The 23,845-nt window shown below is 46.7% G+C and overlaps 1 protein-coding gene across 9 annotated transcripts in view; it reads left to right on the forward strand.

The window, feature by feature from the left end:
• LOC140389850 (RNA-binding motif, single-stranded-interacting protein 1-like) overlaps positions 1 to 23,845 on the forward strand; it is a 433,449-nt gene that overhangs the window by 324,911 nt on the left and 84,693 nt on the right. For all 9 annotated transcript variants that reach the window (XM_072474452.1, XM_072474427.1, XM_072474477.1 and 6 more), the window contains exon 5: positions 22,340 to 22,497. In XM_072474452.1, coding sequence (XP_072330553.1) covers positions 22,340 to 22,497 — 158 coding nt within the window. The remainder of the gene's footprint in view (positions 1 to 22,339; positions 22,498 to 23,845) is intronic.

The following is a 23,845-nucleotide window of genomic DNA, read 5'->3' on the forward strand; positions in this document are numbered from 1 at the left end:
GCACATCTAAGGGTTATGGGGATGAGACCCACGCAGACACTAGAAGAATGTGCAAACTCCACACGGACAATGACCCGGGGCCGGGATCGAACCCGGGTCCTCGACGCCGTGAGGAAGCAGTGCTAACAACTGCGCCACCGTGCCGCCCCTATGCACTATTATGCTGAAGATCATGCAAGCTCGAGGATCAGCACCTCACCTTTTGATTAGGCACATTGAAGCCTTCCAGACTTAGCAGTGGAGTCCAATAATTTCAGACCATTTTGTTCCCTTTTGCACATTTCGGTCTTGGTTTTTTTCCTGTTTCTGCTTTTGGATGGCAGCTGTTTATTATTCTACCAATCACACCTCCTCTGGACACATCTTTAGTATCATTCCTTGTCCAATTGCCACTCCATTTGGATCTGAACCACCAATTATTTTTTCATGACCTTCCCTTTGCTCCTTTTCCACCCTCCCTTCTTCCATTTGCTTCCTTTTCTAATTTTGACCAGTTCTAAGGAAAGGTCGTCAACCTTGAAACATTGCCTCTGTACCCTCTCCAAAACTATGCCTGACCTACTGAATATTTCCAGTCCAATTTACCTGGGACAGATAGGGTCTCATCCCACTGAACTACTCCAACCAAGTGTTTTTGCTCTAGGTTGCTCCTTGTCCTTAACCATAGCTAACCTAAACCTTCATAGCTGTTCTTCTACTTGCAATCAATCCACTTGACCCACCTAATTCCCAGAACCAGATCCAGAAATGCCTCCTTATGGAGTTAGAAACATACTGATCGGGAGCATTCTGTTGGAACACTGGTCAGAAACTCTTTCCCCTCTCTGCCGCTCTTCACTATTAATTACCACAGTCTATGTTAGGATAATTATAGTTTTTGTACCACTATGTAATTTCCCAGCAGATTTTCTCCTCAGTATATTTCCCACAAGTTGGTGGTCTTTGGAATACATCCAGTAATGTAATGGTACCGTTATTGTTTCTTAACTCTAATCAAATAGATTCTGTTCTTAGCCCTTCCAAGACATCCCCTCTCTCCAGGACTGTAATATTCTCCTTAATACTGACATCAGTCCTCCTATATTTCCTTCCCTAATACGTAGTGCTTAGCCCTGTCATTTTTGGAGGCAGGTCTCCATTAACATCACAACATCATATTTCCATTTCGCTGTTTGCACCTATCTTCTTTACCAGGCTCCGTGCATTAATGTACATGACCTCTCAGTTCAAGGATGCCAGCATTGGAGTGGCTGGATTTTTGTTAAGGCAAAACTTCTGGCAGAGAAGCTCATCTTTTTTCTATTCAATGGGAAAAACATGCCTTTCTAGCCCCCAGAAGCATACAGCATTTTGTGGCCACCTTATTGATTCTCTTCATCAGTTGAAGGCATCAGTGGTTGGTTGAATTCACCTGGACGATGGTACAAGTTGACTTGTGGAAGCTTTTCCAATCTGCTTTTCTGAAATTCCATTCTGGTTCTAGTGTTGATGTGATGACAGGAAGTTCAATGCCAGTACTGATGATTGAGAGCAATGTTGATTCCTGGGGGAATAGAAAGATAGAATTTTTTGGTGCAGAAGAAGGCCATTCGGAGACATCTTCAAGAACTGTTCTGGATGCAATAATTGGGTATCCTTGGTTATCTTGAGGTCTGGATTACAGTCTCTCTGCAGCTTGATGAATTGCAAGTATCTTGATCTTTGACATTAGAAAAGAGGAATGTATTCTCTAGTGGAGAACAATTGATTCTCCATTATAGTTGACATTTTCATAGCTCCATATTGTGTGGTTACTATTCAAGTCTCTGAGATGGATGGGTGGGTATTGACTAGGAGGGAACGGTGGATCAAGCCATTGTACAAGTGGTAGTTTGTAGACATTAGAAATTGTTAGTTCTCCTAAGCATATTGCTGTGGTAAAAACACCAGCTGTACTGGTGTGCTTCTGTTTACTTCAAGGGGAGGCAGTGGCATAGTGGTATTGTCACTTGTTCAGTAAACCAAAGACCCAGAGTAGTGTTCTGGGGGTCCAGGTTCAAATCCTGCCACTGCAGATGGTGAAATTTGAATTCAATAAAAATCTGGAATTAGTCTAATGATGACCATGAAACCATTGTTGATTGTCTTAAAAACCCATCTGGTTCACTAATGTCCTTTGGGGAAGGTAATCTGCTGTCCTTACCTGGTCTGGTCTACATGTGACTCCAGACCTATAGCAATGTGGTCGAATCTTCACTTCCCCCTCACAGGCAATTAGGGATGGGCAATAAATGCTGGCACAGCCTGCGGTGCCCACGTCTAATGAACACATTTTAAAAACACTTTGATGCATTGAGGAGGATTCAGTGTGATTTGGACAAGTTGAGTGAGTTGGTAAATGCATGGCAGTTGCGGTGTAATTTGGATAAATGAGAGGTTATCTACTTTGGTAGTGAAAACAAGAAACTAGATTATTACCTGAATGGCTATAGATTGAGAGAGGGGAATGTGCAACGAAACCCGAGTGTCCTTGTACACCAATCGTGGAATGTAAGCATGCAGGTCCAGCAAGCAGTGAAGAAGACAAATAGTATGTTGACCTTGATAGCAAGAGGATTTGTGTACAGGAGCACGGATGTGTTGCTGCAGTTATGTTTCGGTCCCTTTATCCGAGTTACAGAGGGAGTGCAGCAAAGGTTTACCAGACTGATTCATGGGATGGTGAGACTGACATATGAGAGATTGAGTTGGTTAGCATTATATCCACTGGAGTTCAGAAAAATGAGGTGGGATCTCACTGAAACCTGTAAAATTCTAACAGGACTAGACAGGGCTGATCCAGGAAGGATATTCCTAATGGTGGGGGGAGTCCAGAACCAGGGGTCACAGTCTATGGATATGGGTAAATCATTTAGGACTGAGGTGAGAAGACATTTCTTCATCCAGAGTGGTAAGTCTGTGGAATTCTCTGCCATAGTTCAGGCCAAAACATTGTATGTTTTCAAGAAGGAGTTAGACATAGCTCTTGGGGCTAAAGGGATCAAAGGATATGGAAAGTTGGAATAAGTTACTGAGTTGGCTGATCAGCCATGATCATAATAATGGCGGAAAAGGCGCAAAGGTTTGAATGGCCTCCTCCTGTTCTTATTTTCTATGTTTCCCCAAATCCAGAGTACCGTACAGGTAGTTTGTAGTTTTATTTTAATAATCTTTATTATGGTCACAAATAGGCTTACATTAAAGTGCAATGAAGTTACTGTGAAAATCCTCTAGTCGCCACACTCCTGTTCGGGTACACTGAGGGAGAATGTGCAGACCCCGCACAGACAGTGACCCAAACTGGGAATTGAACCTGGGACCGTGTCGTTGTGAAGCAACAGTGCTAACCACTGTGCTACCTTCCCTGCCTTTTACACCAAAATGTTTATACATTTATGGATTACTGTGTAGAATTTGGAAAGTTTCATGCAGCACATCCAAAAGCACAAAAGAATTGCAAAAGTTTTCAAGATGAACAATGATTCCAGGACTTAGTTATGAAGAGACATTCATAACTGGGGTTGTTTCAGAGAAAATAAGACGGATATGTTTCCCACATCTTTAAAATCCGATGCATGGATTTCAGAAATATAAATAAGTTATTTAGCCTGCACTTTGAGAATTGAACTAGTACATATCAAGATAAATTTCACCAACGTCGGTCAAGATTTGAAATTGAAAGAGACTCTCTTCCCCTGGAAAAACTGGATATGTGCATTAATTCATTCCTTTTGTCTCTTTCATGAAGTACTTTGGGACATGTTCTACGCTAAAAGAATAATAAAAAGGCAAATTGTTGTTGGATCACTTGGGCAAAGCAATTAATATTATGCTGGTCAATCTTTTTTTAAAAAGAGCTTGACTAATATTTGCTAAGTGGGGTGATCGAAGGTTAAAAGTGTACAAATGGTTTGACATTATCAAATGCTGTGCATAATATGATGAACCCAGACATACTAACACCATGAAAGTATAATCTCAAGGTCTGCAAGCAGTTTAGAATGTATAGTCTAGCTATCAGAGTAATATTCTACATAATTGATGAGTATTTGGAGAGCCAGCATACCTTTCCAGAGGAAATCAGTCCATTACTGAATGAATTGTACGAAGTTAGTGGAAGGCTGCGGTTTGATGGAAATTACTGAATTTTTGTTTTGACACGTCAAAACACATCAGAAATTCCTGTTTTTTTCTCTTTGACAAGGCAAATCAAATCCATTAAGTTTTAGAGTACTTTTCAGGCAATGAGAATATTTTTAATCTTCCGGGCACATGAGTACGGCCTCAACCGGGACCTTGGATTCATGTTGCATTACATTCATCCCTCACCATCTGGCCTGGGCCTGCGAAATCCTACCAACTGTCCTGGCTTGAGACAATTCACACCCCTTTAACCTGGGGTCACCCCTATCTCTGGATCTGTAAAGACTTAATTACCTGAAAATGCTCACATTCAAAGCATTGTCTTGCATCTTTGACTTTGTCTATATATATGTTTCTGGAACATACCTCTTAATTCACCTGAGGAAGGAGCAATGCTCCGAAAGTTAGTGATTTGAAACAAACCTGTTGGACTTTAACCTGGTATTGTAAGACTTCTTACTGTGCTCACCCCAGTCCAACGCCGGCATCTCCACATCAAGCCAGTACTTAACCTGCAAGCAAGGTTAAGGCTAAGCAGCAAGTACATTAAAGGGCAGCACGGTAGCACAGTAACACAGTAACACTGTGGCTTCACAGAGCCAGGGTCCCAGGTTCGATTCCGCGCTGGATCACTGTGCAGAGTCTGCACGTTCTCCCCATGTCTGTGTGGGTTTCCTCCGGATGCTCCGGTTTCCTCCCACAGTCCAAAGACATGCAGGTTAGGTGGATTGGCCATGCTAAATTGCTCTTAGTGTCCAAAAAGGTTAGGAGGGGTTATTGGGTTACGGGGATAGGGTGGAAGTAAGGGCTTATGTGGGTCGGTGTAGACTCGATGCACCAAATGGCCTCCTTCTGCACTGTATATTTTATGTTCTTATCCCCACAAAATGAGTGGTTGAACCTGAAAGACAAAAGAGAACAGTCAAGTAAATTTACTTTTCTAATTTACCAAATATGTGAGAAATGGAATAAATGAAAAAAATAAAATGAAAAAGAACCGGGAAGAACAAAGATCAAAATAGGAATAACATTTTAGATGTTATCAGATTAGTGGATAATAAAGCCAAACTTTCAAATAAATTTGATAGTGTATTTCAGAGCTTACATCAGTAGTGCAGCATATGCCGTGAAAACCTAAAAAGAATCGGATATGCGGGGAACACACAAATCATTGTAGCTTGAAGGGTTACATACTTTTTCATAAAGATTCATTACAATTTAACTCTCAACCCCAGCAAATATCAAATTTTTAAAACAAGGAACTTAATTGATATCGCTCGACTCTGAGATTTTTCACCCAAAACCTTTCTGGTGGAAGATACATTAAACATTCAGCTATGTAGCTTTTTGTGTACAATTTTACCCCTAATGCAATTTCTTTCCCTTTTGAATCTGGAATATAATGTGCTTCATGAAAATCTGTGGGCCTCACAGGGCATATTTCCATATTCTCAAATTCTGCTGACTGTTGAAAGTGCGAGCAAGAACAGAAGTAATGTGAGTGTGTGGGCTGTGGCACGTTATACTTGTAAAGATGTCACTATTTACAGTGAGATTGGAAAGTAATCCATTGAACCCAGCAGTATTTATTCTTCACTAACTTAACGTATATTGTGAGAAAAATAATTCTAGCGATGTATTTTAGAAGATTCTAAGTCTGTTACAGTATTAAAATGTGCAAATATGTTAAAGAGACAGTGGACCACACAAGTTGTAGTAGCTAATTTGCTAATGAATTTGATAAAAGCAAAGCAGGTTGGTTGCCTCCCTGATCTATACATTTAAGACAGATGTCTATCCTAGTATTTCAAGAAAGCAGTCATTGGAAAAAGTGTGTTCATAACAATGAATAAGTGTTAAATGCTGTAAAACTTTGGACAGGTTTTGATTTATTTTTTTTAATCCTTTAATATCTTTGCAGTGTACTCGGATGCTATGAAATTGATCAGTGAATTAGACACTCCTGTGTTAGAATATTGAACTAAATTATTTAATTGAATGGATAAGGATGAAAAAGACCTTTCCATGATAATTTGCTCCATTATTCAGAAAGACCCTATAATCCCAAAATCATGGCATCCAAATGTTTCTTAATGATTGCACTGTCTTTTGCATTCACTACTGTATCCAGAAGTTCATTTCATAGGCTGATCTCGGTGAAAAATGTCCCTTTACTGGTGTCACCTTGCCTTACTTTCTATCTGAATTAATGTTTTAGATCTATCTTTTCCATACTTGTTACTATATAAGGTCACCTCTGTGTCACCAACTTTCCAGACAGAAACTCTGAAGTTGTTCGAGTCTCGTAACAACCTTCTGACACCCGGGACCAGGCGCGTGGTTCTCTGCATTACCTTCAGCACTTGAATGTCTTGTTTGTGTCTCAGTGGCATGAATTGGATGCAGTACTGAAGGTGGCGTCTAGTCAAATCTAATGTGGTTCACATTTTCTGCAAACCAGAATGCAGATTAAGCATAACTAATTCCAACTTTAGTCTCATGAGAACTCCCAGCATCAATCCCCAAGGCGCCCAACTCAGCATTTTTCTCAGCAGCAAAAGCAAGTTCCAGTTATCAAGCACCTTTAACATAGATCAATCTTGCACGATGCTTCACAAAAAAAATACTATGACAAAAGTAGATGCTAACGTTTCAGCAAATGGCTGAAGTTGCAGGTCCATATAGAACAAAGGTAGAGATACGCAAGAGTCTAGAAGCAGATAAACTTAAGGGTTCTCATTATCTGTTTATTATTTAAAAGCTTGGAACATTAGGAAATGGGGCCTGTGCTTTTTAATTGCTGCAAATTGTAACGGGAGACAGTGGCATAGTGGTAAAGTCGCTGGACTAGTAATCCAGAGGCCCAGGATAGGCAGCAGTTAGTAAAATTTAAATTCAATTAATAGTAACTCTGGAATTAAAAGCCAGCCAAAAGGGTAATGTTTCATGGTGGCCATGAAACTATCGTTGATGGTCTCAAATAAAAAAATCCGGATCACTGCTGTCCTTTGGGGAAGAAAATTTGCCATCCTTAACCTACATGTGACTCTCGATCCACAGCAATGTGTTTGACTCTGAAATGGTCTGGTACGCCAAAGGCAACTAGGGGTGGGCAACAAATGCTAGCCATGCCAGTAATGTACACATCTCATGAAAGAATTGCAAAAATGGTTGAAATCACAGCTCAAGAGTTTTGGAGCAGGACAGGTGGGTGGAAGAACATGTTCTTTGTTCCTCTGCTGGTATCCTGGATGTACACTAAGAGGCAGGGCGCATGAAAAGCAAACCCACGGGATTGGTGTAGATGAGGGAGCTGGTCCGAGGAATATTTGTCGGGAGATGAGGCACACAAAGGATTGGGAGCATCGGTAAAAGCTTGAGGAGCTGATTCAACACATTCCAGGAAAGGTTGCCTGAGGAATGCTAAAGGATAACTTTAGCAATGGCCTATGGATAAGCTGAAAGAAACAAAGCAGAGATTGATGGGCTGCAAGGAAAAAGGATCAAACATAACCGAAGCAGATCAAAGCTAAATTAATGTGGAATGAAAAACTCTCGGTAGTGGAGCAGAGAACTAAGGCTGCAGAGGCATAGAGGCAGTCCAGCGGGGAAACAGTTTCAGTAGAAAGATGAAGGTTGAGGACGACTTCCGGTGGCGGCCATGGAGTAGGAGGTTGCACATTTGGTAGCTCCCGCTTGTGATGAAAGTTTTGGATCTTTTCTCCCGTTTTTTTCGGAATTTTACTGGATAAATCGGTGGAGAGTGAGACAGTGAGGAGAAATCCCCCACCAGTGGATGGAGCAGTGGACTAGAAGTGGCCGTGGAAGGAGACATAGTCAAGCAAGGAAGACGCGTGCAAGTCGGCAGCACAGGAAAGCATGGCAGAGTCGCAGGATCCTGGTGCGGTGGCACAGTGGTCGACAATTCAGCTGGAGAAGTTGTTTTAGGAGAACTTCGCCAAGCTAAAGAAAGATACGCTGGACCCGATAAGCATTGGTCAATCGAGTGGAACAGGGTCTAGAAACCCATGGGTGGGCGATTCAGAAGGTGGGGGGAAAGTTGTCCGAGCAGGAGGACCATTTAATCGCTTTGGAGGTCGAGATGGGGCTGATGAAGGACCACCTGAAAAGGTTGCAGGAGAATTTGGAGAACAGGTCCAGGAGACAGAACCTGAGGATCGTTGGCCTCCCTGAGGGCAGTGAGGTTGGGACCCAAGGGCATATGTGGCAAGTATGCTGGAAAAGTTGATGGGAGATGGGGCGTTTACGTGGCTCTTGGAAGTGGACAGAATGCATAGAGCTCTTGCGAGGAGGCCGCGAGCGAATGAACCGCCGAGGGAAATGGTGGTGCGAATGCACCGGTTACTGGACAAGGAACAGATTTTGCGGAGAGCCAAGCAGGTATGGAGCTGCGTGTGGGAGAACTGTGAGTTGCACATCTACCAGGACCTGGGTGTGGAACCGGCCGGAAGGCGAGCTGGATTTAATAGGGCAAAATCGTCCCTCTTCAAGAAGGGGGTGAAGTTTGAAATGTTGTATCCAGCGCATCTTTGGGTCACATTTGAGGGCCAGGAACTTTATTTTGAATCACCGGACGAAGTTATGAACTTTATTAAGGACAAAAGGCTAGCAGGAGATTAAGGTCACTGAACCCTGGGGGAGGGCATTGCGGTGGCGATTTGGTCAAAATCACTTCTATGTTGTTTTGAATATGCAGTGCTGTCTGTAACAAGGTATTATTGTTGTTAGCCACTTCCTTTTTTCTTTGGTTTTCAATGTGATAAGATGTTTGAGCAGCTGCTCAGAAATGTAAGTTAACTCTGTTCCATTGGAAGTTGGATGGAGGGATTTTTTTCTACTGTTTGTTTACTGGGGACTGTGATGCTTTGAATATGTTTGTCCAAGCGCCGGGGGGGGGGGGGGGGGAGAACAATGGGGAGATAGGATGTCTGGTGCCATCAGCGGGAGCTGCCAGGCTAGCTAGGTTAGCTAGCTCATGGAAGCGCAGTGGGGTGTGAGCAGGTGATAAGTTTGATATCGGGGGTTGGGTTTCTGGTGCTCTTACTAGGGGGCGGGGAGGGGTGGAGGAGAGCTGCTCTGCTGACAGGGGAGGAACTGTTGCTATGGGACAAAAGGAAGGTCGAGGACGGCGGAGGCCCGAGGAGGCGAGAGACGCGAGCTGGCGGCAGGGGTGGGCGGGAAGCCCCCCGACTAGGCTGATTACTTGGAACATCAGAGGGTTAAATGAGGGTTAAGAAGACTCGCATTTTCGCTCATCTGAGGGGCTTGAAGGCGGACGTGGCAATGTTAAAAGAGACACACCTAAAGGTTATAGACCAGACCAGATTGAGGAAGGGGTGGGTCAGCCAGGTATTCCATTCAGGGCTGAACTGTTAAGACCAGGAGGGTCGCGATCCTGATTAACAAACGGGTGGCATTTGAGGCAGGGAGAATCGTGGCAGATGCAGGGGGGGGCAGGTACATTATGGTGAGTGGGAAGCTGGAGGGGATGCGGGTGGTACTCGTGAATGTATATGCTCCGTGAATGTATATGCTCCAAACTGGGATGATGCAGAATTTATGAGCTGGGTGTTAGGTAAGATCCCGGACCTAGAGTCACATAATCTGTTCATGGGGGAGATTTCAATACAATCATTGATCCAGGATTGGACCGGTTAAAATCCAGGACGGGGAGGGTGCCAGCCATAGCAAAGGAACTAAAGGGGTTTATGGAGCAGATGGGGGGAGTAGACCCATGGAGGTTCGGACGGTCAAGAGTGAAGGAGTTTTCTTTTTTCTCCCATGTCCACAAAGTATATTCTCGGATCGACTTTTTTATTCTGAGCAGGGCTCTACTGCCTGGGATGGTGGATACCGAGTTCTCGGCAATCGCAGTGTCGGATCATGCCCCACATTGGATGGATCTACGGGTTAGTATGGAGAGAGGGCAGCGCTTGTCATGGAAGCTGGATGTGGGACTATTAGCAGATGAGGGGGGTTGTGGGCGGGTGAGCAAGTCCATCCAGAACTATTTGGAAATAAATGATACGAGGGAAGTCTCAGCAGCAATGGTGTGGGAAGCTCTGAAAGCAGTGGTCAGAGGGGAGTTATTTTGATACGGGCCCATAGAGAAAAGGTGGAACGAGCAGAGAGGGATAGGTTGGTTGGGGAGGTACTCCAGGTGGATAGGAGATATTCAGAAGCCCCAGCCACAGGGCTACTGAAGGAGCAGCGGAGGTTACAGGTGGAGTTTGGGCTGATATCAACAGGGAAGGCGGTGGAACAACTGAGGAAGGCAAGCGGAGTGGTGTATGAGTATGGGGAAAAGGATGCGGAGAAGGCCTTTGATCGGGTGGAGTGGAATTGTTTGTGGGAGGTGATAGGAAAGTTCAGGTTTGGTCAGGGATTCATTGATTGGGTGCGGTTGCTGTATCAGGCACCAGTTGCAAATGTGCATACGAATCAGCGGATATCGGGCTATTTTAAACTGTACCAAGGGACAAGGCAAGGGTGTCCCCTCTCCCCACTGTTGTTTGCTCTGGCCATTGAGCCATTGGCTATGGCGTTAACAGCTTCCAGCAACTGGAAAGGGCTGGTCTGGGGTGGGGGTGGAGCATCGGGTTTTGCTTTATGCGGATGACCTGCTCCTATACATTTCGGACCCGTTAGAGGGGATGGAGGAGATTATGCGGATCTTAGGGGAAGTTGGCAGGTTCTCGGCGTATAAATTGAATATGGGGAAAAGCGAGATGTTCGCGATCCAGGCGAGGGGGCAGGAGAGGAGACTGGGAAAGCTGCTGTTTAGAATGGTAGGAAGGAGCTTTCGCTCTCTGGGAATCCAGCTGGCACGGGAATGGGAGACATTGCACAAGTTAAACTTGTCCCGGCTTGTAGAACAAATGAAGGAGGACTTTAGGAGATGGGACATGCGGGGAGGGTACAGACAATGAAAATGACGGTCCTCCCCAGGTTTCTACTTGTCTTTCAGTGTTTCCCCATCTTTATCTTGAGGGCCTTTTTTAAACAGGTGAATAAAGTGATTTTGGTCTTCGTGTGGGCGCGAGTGAAGAAAGTGTTGTTGGACTGTTGTTGGGCGGAGGGTGGGTTGGCGCTGCCGAACTTTTGTAACTACTACTGGGCGGCTAATATAGCCATGATTAGGAAGTGGGTAGTGGGGTGGGCGGGGGGGTGGGGGGAGTGGGGTTGGTGTGGGAGCGAGTAGAGGCGGCATCGTGTAAGAACACAAGTCTGAGGGCACTGACGGCACCTCTCCCCTTCTCGCCGGCCGGGTACTCCACAAGCTCGGTGGTAGTGGCAGCTCTGAGAGTCTGGAGGCAGTGGAGGAAATATAGGAGAGTGAAGGGAACTTCAGTTGGGGCCCCGATTTACAACAACCATCGTTTTTTCCGGGAAGGCTGGATGGGGGGTTCTGGAGATGGCAGAGAGTAGGAATTGAGAGAATGGGAGAACTATTTATAGACGGGAGCTTCCCTAGCTTGATGGCTTTGGAGGAGAAATTTGAACTGCCAGCAGGGAATGGGTTTAGATATCTGCAGGTATGGGATTTTCTGAAAAGGCAGGTTCTGACCTTCCCGCTCCTGCCACAACGGGGGACACAGGACAGGCTAGTTTCCAGAACATGGGTGGGAGAGGGGAAGGTATCAGATATCTACAAAGAGCTTATGGAGTCGAAGGAAACTCAGATAGAGGAACTAAAGGGCAAGTGGGAAGATGATCTCGGGGGAGAGATAGAGGCGGGTCTGTAGGCAGAAGCCTTAAGCAGGGTTAACATATCCTCATCATGTGCCAGGCTTAGCCTGATACAATTTAAGGTAGTCCACCGGGCACACATTACAGTGGCCCGGATGAGCAAGTTCCTTGGGGTAGAGGACAGGTGTGCAAGGTACGCGGGAGGTCCAGCAAATCATATCCATATATTTTGGGCATTCCCGAAGCTTTGAGGGTTTTGGTGGGATTTTGCTAAGGCTGTGCCCGCGATACTTAAAACACGGGTGGTGCCGAGTCCAGAGGTGACGATCTTTGGCGTGTCGGAAGAGCCCGAAATCCAGGTGGCGAGAGAGGCCGGCGTTTTGGCCTTTCATAGAATCATAAAATTTACAGTGCAGAAGGAGGTCATTCGGCCCATCGAGTCTGCACCGGCTCTTGGAAAGAGCACCCTACCCAAGGTCAACACCTCCACCCTATCCCCATAACCCAGTAACCCCACCCAACACTAAGGGCAATTTTGGACACTAAGGGCAATTTATCATAGCCAATCCACCTAACCCGCACATCTTTGTACTGTGGGAGGAAACCGGAGCACCCGGAGGAAACCCACGCAGACACGGGGAGAACGTGCAGACTCCGCACAGACAGTGACCCAAGCCGGGAATCGAACCTGGGACCCTGGAGCTGTGAAGCAATTGTGCTATCCACAATGCTACCGTGCTGCCCTTTGCCTCCCTGGTAGCCTGGAGACGGACACTGTTAATGTGGAGGGATTCAAAGCCCTGAAATTAGAGACCCGGGTTAGTGACATGGCTGGGTTTCTCAGTCTCGAGAAAATAAAGTTCGCCCTGAGAGGTCACAGCCATTCGACGACTTTCTCAGAGAAAATTAAATGTCAGCAGACGCAGAAATCTAGAGGTGGGGGGGGTGGGGGGGGTGTTAGGTTATTGTTTCATTGATTGGGGGGTGCAAAGAACGGGATAGGGATGGAAATGTTTTATGTACCATGTTTGTGTTGCTGTTATCGTTATTATTATAAAAACTACAAATACCCTAATAAAATAATTTTTTTTTAAAAGATGAAGTTTGAGGACATGGTATAGCATAGAAGAGAGTGGAGAAATGGAATTTGCCCAGAAAAGGATAGATTTCGGTCCAGGACCCAAAGCAGAGTAAAGTTGAAAGACTAACAATGCATTCAATATGCTGAAGCTCTGCTCAGAAGGTAACAGTAGGCAGGTGGGAGCCTGGAACCGGTTACTGATCTAACACAACTCAATTAACAATTAGTTACTGATTGCTTCTTTAGCAATTTCTTCAAATCCTGATGTTTTATCCTGAATTGCCATCACTTCAAACTAACCAGGAGGTTTTGTGTCGAATTTTATCGCATTTTTATAATTAAAGGGTTATGCAAACTGTATTTGATTTCTGTTGTCTTCAGTTTGTCCTGTTCTTGCCAATACTAACAGAAGTAACCGATCCTTTGTAAGTTTGAAGGCCTGATTCCATTACTGGAATTTGGATTGACCAAAAGGGCGATTTCCTGTCCTTTTAATTCTGGCACAGAGCCTTACCTGGCAAAGAGTACTTACTTAATTCCACTGCTGCTGAGTATGATTATCTTTTTTTTTTAATAAACATTTTATTGAGGTAATTTTGGTATAGAAACAACAACAAAATAGACAAGATACATGAAACCATAAACATAGTGCAAAAACCGTTTACCTTTCGTACAGGTCCCACCCTTATTGTCCTTCTACTATAACCTAAACTACTCCCCCCCCCCCCCCCACGATTAATTTTCCGCAAGGCAGTCGACGAACGGTTGCCACCTCCGGGCGAACCCCAACAGTGAACCTCTCAAGGCGAACTTAATTTTCTCCATACAGAGAAAGCTAGCCATGTCCGATAGCCAGGTCTCCGACTTCGGGAGCTTTGGGTCCCTCCTTGCCAATAGTATCCGTCTCCGGGCAGCCAGGGAAGCAAAGGCCAGAACATCTGCATCTTTCTCCCCCTGGATTCCCGGGTCTTCTGACACCCTGAAAATCGCCACCCCTGGACTCAGCGCCACCCTTGTTTTTAAAACCTTGGACATGACGTCCACAAACCCCTGCCAGAATCCCCGAAGCTTTGGACATGTCCAAAACATGTGGACATGGTTCGCCGGTCCTCCCGCACATTTTGCGCACCTGTCCTCCACCCCAAAGAATCTGCTCATCCGGGCCACTGTCATGCGAGCCTGGTGCACAACCTTAAATTGTATCAGGCTGAGCCTGGTACATGTTGCAGACGCATTGACTCTACTCAACGCGTCTGCCCATAAACCATTCTCTATCTCACCTCCCAGCTCCTCCTCCCACTTACTCTTCAGCTCCTCGGTCTGTGTCTCCACCGACCCCATAAGCTCCTTATAGATGTCTGAGACAACCCCACCCCCCACCCTCTGGAAATTACCCTGTCCTGAATCCCCCTTAGCGGTAGGAGCGGGAAGGTTGCCACCTGTTTACGAAGGAAGTCCCGCACCTGCAAGTATCTGAATTTGTTTCATCTCGCCAGCCAAAACTTTTCCTCCAGCGCCCTCATACTCGGAAAGCTCCCCTCTATGAACACATCCCCCATCCTCTCAATCCCCGCTCTCCGCCATACGGAACCCCCCCATCCATACTCCCCGGGGCAAACCGGCGGTTACCACAAATTGGGACCCAGACCGATGCTCCCACATGCCGCCTCCACTGGCCCCAAACTCTCAGGGCCGCCACCACCACGGGGCTGGTGGAGTACCGTGCCGGCGGGAGCGGCAGAGGCGCAGTTACCAACGCCCCAGACTGGTGCCCTTCCAAGAAGCCGCCTCCATACGCACCCACGCCGACCCCTCCCCCACCACCCACTTCCTGATCATGGCTATGTTAGCCGCCCAGTAACAATTGCTAAAATTTGGCAGCGCCAGCTGTTTGTACCCTCCCGGCCATCGACAATGAGAGTGCGTCCCATCTTCGGAAATCGTCCTTCATTTGGTCCACTGGCCGGGCCAGATTCAATTTATGCAGCCGGTCCCATTCCCGCGCCACTTGGATGCCCAGGTACCTAAACCTACTCCCTACTGACCTCAATGGCAGCTCCCCCAGTCGTCCCTCCTGTCCCCTCGCCTGAACCACAAACATCTCACCCTTGCCCATGTTTAGCTTATACCCCGAAAACCGGCCGAATTCCCCTAAAATCTTCATGATTTCCTCCATCCCCTCTACTGGGTCCGAAACGTACCGAAGCAGATCATCCGCATAGAGCGAAACCCTGTGCTCCACCACCCCCCCAGACCAGTCCCCTCCAGCCCCTTGAAGCTCTCAGAGCGATTGCGAACTGCTCTATTGCCAGCGCAATCAATAGTGGGGAGAGGGGACATCCCTGTCTCGTCCCCCGGTGCAGTCTAAAGTAGTCCGAAGTTGTCCTGCTCGTCCGCACACTTGCCACAGGAGCCTGATACAGTAACCTGACCCAGTACCGAATCTGAACCGTCCCAGTCCTTCCACAGATAGTCCCATTCTACCCGATCAAAAGCCTTTTCTGCATCCATTGCGATCACTACCTCCAGCTCCCTACCTTCCGGGGGCATCATGATCACATTTAACAGCCTTCTTACATTGGCCACCAACTGCCTACCCTAAACAAACCCCGTCTGGTCCTCCCCAATAATGTCCGGAACACAGTCCTCAATCCTGGAGAACAAGATTTTGGCCAGCAACTTGGCATCCACATTCAGCAGGGAGATCGGTCTGTAGGACCTGCACAGCTCCGGGTTCTTGTCCCGCTTAAGAATCAGTGAAATCATTGCCTGTGACATCGTCGGGGGCAGCACCCCTATATCCCTTGTCACATTGAACATCCTCAACAACACTGGCCCCAGTATCCCCGAGAACTTTTTATAGAACTCCACTGGGTACCCGTCCGGACCTGGGGCCTTACCCGCCTGCATGGCCTTCAAGCCTTTCACTATCTCTTCCAGCCCAATTGGGGCCCCCAGCCTTTCTACCCGCTCTCTGTCCACCGTTGGGAAATTCAGCCCCTCCAAGAAGCGCCTCATCCCCTCCGGCTCCATAGGGGGTTCCTACCTGTACAGCCTGCTGTAAAAATCTCTAAACGCCTTATTCACCCCTACCGAATCACCAACCAGGTTCCCCTCACCGTCCTTTACTTTCCCTATCTCCCTAGCTGCCTCCCTCTTCCTGAACTGCTGTGCAAGCATTCTGCTGGCCTTCTCCCCATGTTCATAAATCGCCCCCCTTGCCTTTCTCAGCTGCTCCACCGCCCTGTGGTCAGCAAGCTAAACTCTGCCTGTAACCTCCACCGTTCTCTCAGGAGCCCTGCCTCTGGGGTCTCCGCATACCTCCTATCGATCTGTAGTAACTCCTTTACCAGTCTGTCCGTCTCTGCCCTGTCAACCCTCTCCCTATGAGCCCGGATCGAGATCACCTCCACCCTGACCACTGCCCTCAGTACTTCCCACACCACCGCTGCAGAAGTTTCCCCCGTGTCATTGATCTGAAGGTAGTTCTGAATGCATTTCCTCAGCCGCTCGCACGCCCCTTCATCCGCCAAAAGTCCCACATCCAACCTCCAGTGCAGGCGCTGATTACTGTCTTTACTAACCCACAGGCCAACCCAGTGCGGAGCATGGTCTGAGATTGTAATCGCCGAGTACCCCATATCCACCACCCCTGCCAGAAAGACCCTGCTCAAAATAAAGAAATCAATCCGGGAGTACAATTTATGCACGTGTGAATAGAAGGAGAACTCCTTCATTCTCGGCTGCCCAAACCTCCATGGATCCCCCCCTCCCCCCCCCCCCCACCTCCCCCCATCAGCTCCATGAACCCTCTTAGTTCCCTTGCCATTGCTGGCACCCTGCCCGTTTTCGAGCTTGACCAGTCTAAGCCAGGGTCAATAACTGTGTTGAAGTCCCCTTCCATGACCAACCTGTGCGAGTCCAGGTCCGGTATCTCCCCAGCATCCTCTTTATAAACTCCACATCATCCCAATTTGGCGCATATACATTCACTAATACTAACTGCACCCCCTCTAGCTTCCCACTGACCATAATGTACCGACCTCCCACGTCCGAGACTATTCTACCCGCCTCAAACACCACCCGCTTATTGATCAGGATCGCGACCCCTCTAGTCTTTGAACCTAGTCACGAATGAAACACCTGGCTGACCCAGCCTTTCCTCAGTCTAACTTGGTCCATTACCTTAAGGTGCGTCCCCTGCAACATCACCACATCCGCCTTCAATCCCCTAAGGTGCGCGAACACACGTGCCGTTTTGTCCGGCCCATTTAACCCTCAAACATTCCAGGTGATCAGCCTAGTTGGGGGGTTCATTGCCCCCTCCCCCCGCCCCCCCCCCCCCCCCCCCGACGATCAGTCACCCCCTTTTTTGGTCCCGCCACCAGCCCGTGATCCGCGCCTTCACCGGTCCATCCCCAGACAGCACCCGACCGCCTCTATGTCCCTCAGCCCCAGTCCCTCCCTCGCCAGCAGAACATTCACTTCCCCTCCTTAACAACAACACCCTGTAACCCAATCCCTTTCTTAAACCAAACATATGCACACCCCCCACTGCGCTTCCAAGAGCTAGCTCACCCAGCTAGCTTGGTGGCCCCCATCACCAGCGCCAGATAGTCTCCCACCTATTGCCCCCCCCCCCCCCGCTCATGCAAACAATCTACAACATCAAACAATCCCACACAATTGCCCAACCGAAAAACACCAAGAACAAAACTAGCACACCTCCATCCCCCAACAGTGCAAATGAAAACCTAAACTCACTCAGCTCTACTGCTGGTTCCAAGCAAAACCAAAAACATTTTACAAAAACAGAGAGACAAAACAGAGAAAACAGAAACCCGAACGTTGCAGCCAAGTTCAAATGTTCTCAGTCCTTCGTCAGCCCTTTCTTTCTTGCAAAGTCCAACGTGTCCTCAGGTGACTCAAAGTAAAAGTGCTGATCCTCATGCGTGACCCAGAGACGGGCTGGGTATAACAGTCCAAACTTCAACTTTTTCTTGAAAAGGATCGCCCTGATCTGATTGAAGCCTGCCCTCCCCCTGGCCATCTCCACGCTCAGGTCTTGGTAAACCCGCAGGATGCTATTGTCCCACTTACAGCTCCGTGTCTGCTTGGCCCACTGCAGAATACGCTCCTTATCCGAGAACCTGTGGAATCTCACCACCATAGCCCTCGGGGGATCTCTCATTCGCTGCTTCTTCTGTGAGCCCTATCCACCTCCGAGGACCGGGAGAATGCCCCATCCCCCAGCAGCTTCTCAAACATGCCTGCGATGTATGCCCCAGCGTCCGTTCCTTCGGACCGCTCCGGGAGCCCGACAATTCTTGGGTTCTACCAGGGGGACCTATTCTCTAGGTCCTCCACCTTCTCCAGAAGCTTCTTTTGCTGGTCCCTCAGCATCCCCACCTCCAGCTCCACCACAGTCTGATGCTCCTCCTGTTCAGCCAGCGCCTTCTCCACCTTCTGGATCGCCCGATCCTGCGTGTCCAACCTGAGCTCCAGCCGCTCAATCAACGCTTTTATCGGGTCCAAGCAGTCCCGTTTCTGTGTAGCAAAGCCCTCCTGGATGACTTGCATCAGCTGCTCCATAGACTGCTGGGTTGACAAGCCAGAGGTTCGCCCCTCCGCCATGCTGTCCCCTGTTGCAACTACAGCCCAAGTCTTCTCTGTCTTCTTATTTCTGCCTTTACAAACACTTCTAGTTCTTTTCTCCATGCACCAAAGTGGGAATTCAGTAGAGAATTGCCACTGACATTGGTTCTACAATTCAAGTCCGTTAAAAGATCGGGGGAAAAGGTCCAAAAGTCCGACCAGAGCGGGAGCCACCAAATGTGCGACTTACTCCTCCTTCATAGCCGCCACCGGAAGTCTGAGCATGATTATCTAACCATGAAAATTAGTGGTCAAACATAATTTTTAAAATAAATCCCTGAGCAATTTTTGATGTGTTCTTTCACGGTTTTGACACCCACTGAAGCACAACATTGGACAATGACACAAAATGTATACAATTGTGAATTTGCTGTCCACACTTCTGCTGTGAGCTGATTTATTTTTCCTTTCTGCATAAAAATGTACCTGGACAGGGGCCATCAATATAAAATAGTCACCAAGAAATCCAAAAGGGAATTCTGAAGAAACCTTCTTGGCCCAAGTGGTGAGAATGTGAACTCACTGCCACAGAGAGTGATTAAAGCAAATATTTTCGATGCATCTAAGGGGAAGCTGGACCAGCATCTGAAGGAGAACGGGATATAGAGGGCTGCAATGATAGATTTTGATTAAGAAAATTGGGAGGATGCTTGAGTGAATCATTAGAACTAGCATGAATAGGCTTGTTTCTGTGCGCTACATCCTGTTTAATCCTATGCATTTGATGAGGGCTCATTTTTAAGGTTATGGGGAAAAGATGGAGATAGAACAAATATAGACAGCTCTCTCAAGAGACCCAACATAACTAGCCAAATAGCTTCCTTCTGCGATGTTAGATTCTATGATTCGACAACTGTGTCAATAGTAAAACTTCAATGTCATAGGGGCTCCTGATTGGTCAGCCTACAGTTCAGGAAGGTCCGCCCCTTGCGGCAAGGGTTCCTCCACTGAAACAGACACACTCTGCAACAACTCTGCTTACGGTGAGGCTGAACAGCTGGCGGCCTTCCAGTTAGCTGACAGCTCTTGGAGGCAAGAGCTTGATCTTTCAAGAGATGGGAACCATGATAGTAAGCAACTAATTGTCTGGTGGGCATAGAATTGCACTGAAAGTCCCAGAACTGGCTGTGGTCCTCTCCGACCATCCGTCTGCGCTAATGCCACCACCTGTTTGTCTTCTGCATCACTGAACTACATGCTAGATCAGTCCTAATGGTGCTGGTAATTACTGTGCATTGGTGCTGGAAGGTGTGAATGTTAATTGTGGTGCATTGAGTGCCAATCAAGCAGTTTCTTTGTCCTGGATGGTATTGAGCTCCTTGAGAATTATTGGAGCTACACTATTCCAGGCAAGTAGAGAATATTCCATTCTGACTTGTGCCTTGTAGATGATGGACAGACTTTGGGGTCAAAATGTGAGTTACTTGCTGCCAAATTCCCAATCTCTGACCTGCTCTTGTAGCCATAGTACATATATGGCTGGCCAAGTTCTGTTTCTGGTCAATGGTAACTGCGGGAAGTTGATGGTGGAGATTCAATGATGGTAATGCCATTGAATGTCAGAGGGAGATGATTAGATTCTCTCTTGTTGGAGATGGTCATTGCTTAGCTCTTCTGTGGAATGAATGTTAATTGCTACTTACCAGCCCAAGGTTGAATATTGTCCAGGACTTGCTGCATATGGACATGGACTGTTTCAGCATTTTTGGAGTCGCAAATAGTGCTGAACAGAACATCCCCACTGCATCAGTGTCCTGGGGCTGAGATGATTGATTTCCAATAACCACATCCATTTTCTTTTGTGCTAAGTATGACTCCAAACAGGGGAGAGCTTTTCCTCTTATTTGACTTGACCTCAGTTTTGCCTTTCAGGGCTCTTTGACGCCACACTCTGTGAAGTGTTGCCTTGATGTCAAGAGAAGTCATTCTCACATCACCTCTGGAGTTCAGCTCTCTTGTTCATGTTTGGTCAAGGCTGGAATGAGATCAAGAGCTGAGTGGCCTTGGCAGAACCTAAACTGATCATCACATGGAATGTATCGAATTGGCTGAAGAACTGGCATTTGTAATATTGGGGACCTCATGAGGAGGCTTAGTTGGATCATCCACTCAGCACTTCTGGATTAAGATGGCTGCAAATACTTCAGCCTTGTTTTTTCCACTGATGTGCTGGGCTCTCCCATCATTGACGATGGGGATATTTGTGGAACCTTCTCCTCCTGTTAGTTATTTAATTGTCTGTTACATCTATCCCATTTAGCAAATTGATAGTACCAAATGAAACAATGCAGGGTATCCTCAATGTGAAGATGGAACTTTATCTCCAGAAGACCATGCTATGGTCACTCTTACCGATACTATCATGGCATCTGCGACAGGTAGATTGTGAGGGACAGGTCAATTGTTTTTTTTTCCTCTTGTTGGTTGCTTTATCACCTGTCATAGATCCAATCTAGCAACTACGTCCTTCAGGACTTTGCCAGCTATCCGGTCAGTAGTGATGCCACCGAGCCACTCTTGCTGATGGACATTGAATTCTTCACCCAGAGTACATTCTTCACCCAGAGTGCCCGTGCCATCCTCAGTGCTTCCTCCAAATGGTGTTCCACATGGAGGAGGATTACTGATTGATCAGCTGAGGGGAGGCGGTATGTTGGAACCAGCAGGAAGTTTTCTTGCCCATGTTTGACCTGATGTCATGAAGCATGTGGTTCAAGTCGATGTTGAGGACTACCAGTGTAGCTCACTCCCAACTATGTAACACTGTCACCATCTCTGGTGAGTTTGTTCCGCCAGTGGGATGGGATATACCCAAGGATGATCACAGTGGTGTCTGGGACATTGTTTGCAAGGTATAATTTGATATGATTGTCAGGCTGTTGCTAGGCTGTCTGTGGGACAGCTCTCCCAATTCTGACACAAGCCACCGATGTTCGTAAGAAGATTTTGTAGAATCGACAGGGCAGGGTGCTCCGTTGTCATTTCTGCTGCCTAGGTGATCTGTTTCGTTTCTTTCCTTTTAGACTTTGTAGTGGTTTGATCCAAATGAGTGACTTTGATAAGCCATTTCATAGGGCATTTAAGAGTCAATCACATTGCTGTACATCTAGAGTCACATGTAGGTCAGACCAGGTAAAGACAGCATTTTTCCTTCCCTGAAGGACATTAGTGATCAGGTGAGTTATGACAACAATTGACAGTGGTTTTGTGGTTCCCATTAGATGAGTTCTTCAATCCAGATTTATTAATTGAATTTTAATCCTGCTAGCTGACATGGTGGGATTTAATTCATTGTCCCCAGAACATTAGCCTGGGCCTCTGGATTACTCATCCAGTGAGTTGACCACTACCCCACCATCTCCCTGTTACATATTGCATTAATTAGATTTACTTCATAAAATATATTGAGAGGCCCATTGGGAATTCATAATATTCACTATATCTGGAAATACTTTAATTAAAAATTAAATATACCCAATTAAATAAACCTTCCTCCCACCCGAGTTAAGTGTTTAAGTGATTGGACAACCAGATCATTTGAGCTAGGTGTTTTCTAAACAAAATTTGAACATATGCATTTTAAGGCAATATTAGCATGTACAGGTCACACTGAAAAGTTAATTGACCAAGCAAGGACCAATCACAGAGTCTCTAAACCTTGAGTTTTGATAATTTGTGAATGTGTGTCACTGTTTCAAAACTGACTACTCATTGTATTATCTGTTATTTCAGCAACAAGAACAGGACCCCACAAACTTGTATATCTCCAATCTGCCACCATCAGTGGATGAACAAGAACTGGAGAATATGTTGAAGCCATATGGCCAAGTAATCTCCACACGAATACTCAGAGATGCTAATGGCACAAGTCGTGGTGTTGGCTTTGCAAGGTATTGTATGAAGTTACTTGAATTTTAAATGCTTCATTGACTATTAACATTTTCATCTCAATACAGATGTTAGCCATACTAGATTTAACAACCCCAGAATACACCTAAAACTTGTTTTACTCAATGTAAAAGATTTCTGAATACTTAAGGAAGTATTCTACCTCCAGTCTTCAGACCACTGCTTTGTCTACGTAAGTACTTACCTTATATAAGAGACAATGGAAGCAAGGACATGAACTTTATGAAAATGTCAAAGACATCACAAAGCAATTCTGTTATTTTTTGCAATGTTATTATTGAAATGTAGGCAGACAGAAAATGTTCTTCAACCTAACTGTTTGGACTGAATGTGAACTTGCAGCACCAAACTGGAAGGACAGTGTTGTAATTCAGTATTCTAACCTGCTTTATACCCAATTTCACCATTTCCTGTATTCCCCTCTTCTGGTCTAACTGAATCAGACTTTGTGTTAGCACTTTGGGTACGATTCAACTAAATGGGAACAAAAGACCCATTGTGAGCAGGTTTAGCCACGTGTTTCACTTCGCTCACAAGGCCGAGAAATACACGGCTATAAAATACCACTCGTGTTAAATAAGGGGCCTCAGCGGGGAACGCGCGGCCAAGGCCACACATAGCCCCATTTTCTACACCAAGGACCTCTGCTCGTCCGAACTGCTCAGTATAGCAAGAGATCAGAACGCATTTTTAAATGGCGTCCCAATCTCCGAGGCCCCCGACATGACCCCAAACCCCCCAAATGCACTATGGGAGGGTCCCCACACCCCCTTCCCTACCCAACACCCGCCCAGGGCACCCCGAGCCCGATCGCCAGCATACAGAAAATGATAGCTTGGCACTTTGGCAGTGTCAACCTGCCGCTCTGGAGACCTCGGGCGAGCGCAGTTAAGCACTGGTCCCCTCAAACGGTGACCAGACTGAACAGCAGTCGTGGGGGTTCTCCAAGGGATTAGAGGCCCCTATATGCATGCCCTTTGGGCAGGGTGGTAGCCTGGCACTGCTAGTGCAAACTGCGTACCCTGGCAGTGCCAGCCTGGCCCCCTGACAATGTAACCCGGGTGCCAGCCTGGCACTGCCAAGGTGCCCAGGTGGCACTGCCAGGGTGGCATTTTTGCACACAATCGAGCTGGGGCTTCTTGTGGGGGGAGGGGGGATGTAAATGAGGGTAGTGCGGTTGATATAGTCTACATGGACTTTAAGAAGGCTTTTGGTAAGGTCCCACATGGGAGGCTGATGAAGATGGTAAGAGCCCATAGGATCCAGGGCAATGTGGCAAACTTGATCCAAAACTGGCTTGGGGTGGGAGGCAGAGTGTGAAGGTTGTTT

Source organism: Scyliorhinus torazame, chromosome 2 (genome assembly GCF_047496885.1).
Source record: "Scyliorhinus torazame isolate Kashiwa2021f chromosome 2, sScyTor2.1, whole genome shotgun sequence".
Lineage (NCBI taxonomy): Eukaryota > Metazoa > Chordata > Chondrichthyes > Carcharhiniformes > Scyliorhinidae > Scyliorhinus > Scyliorhinus torazame.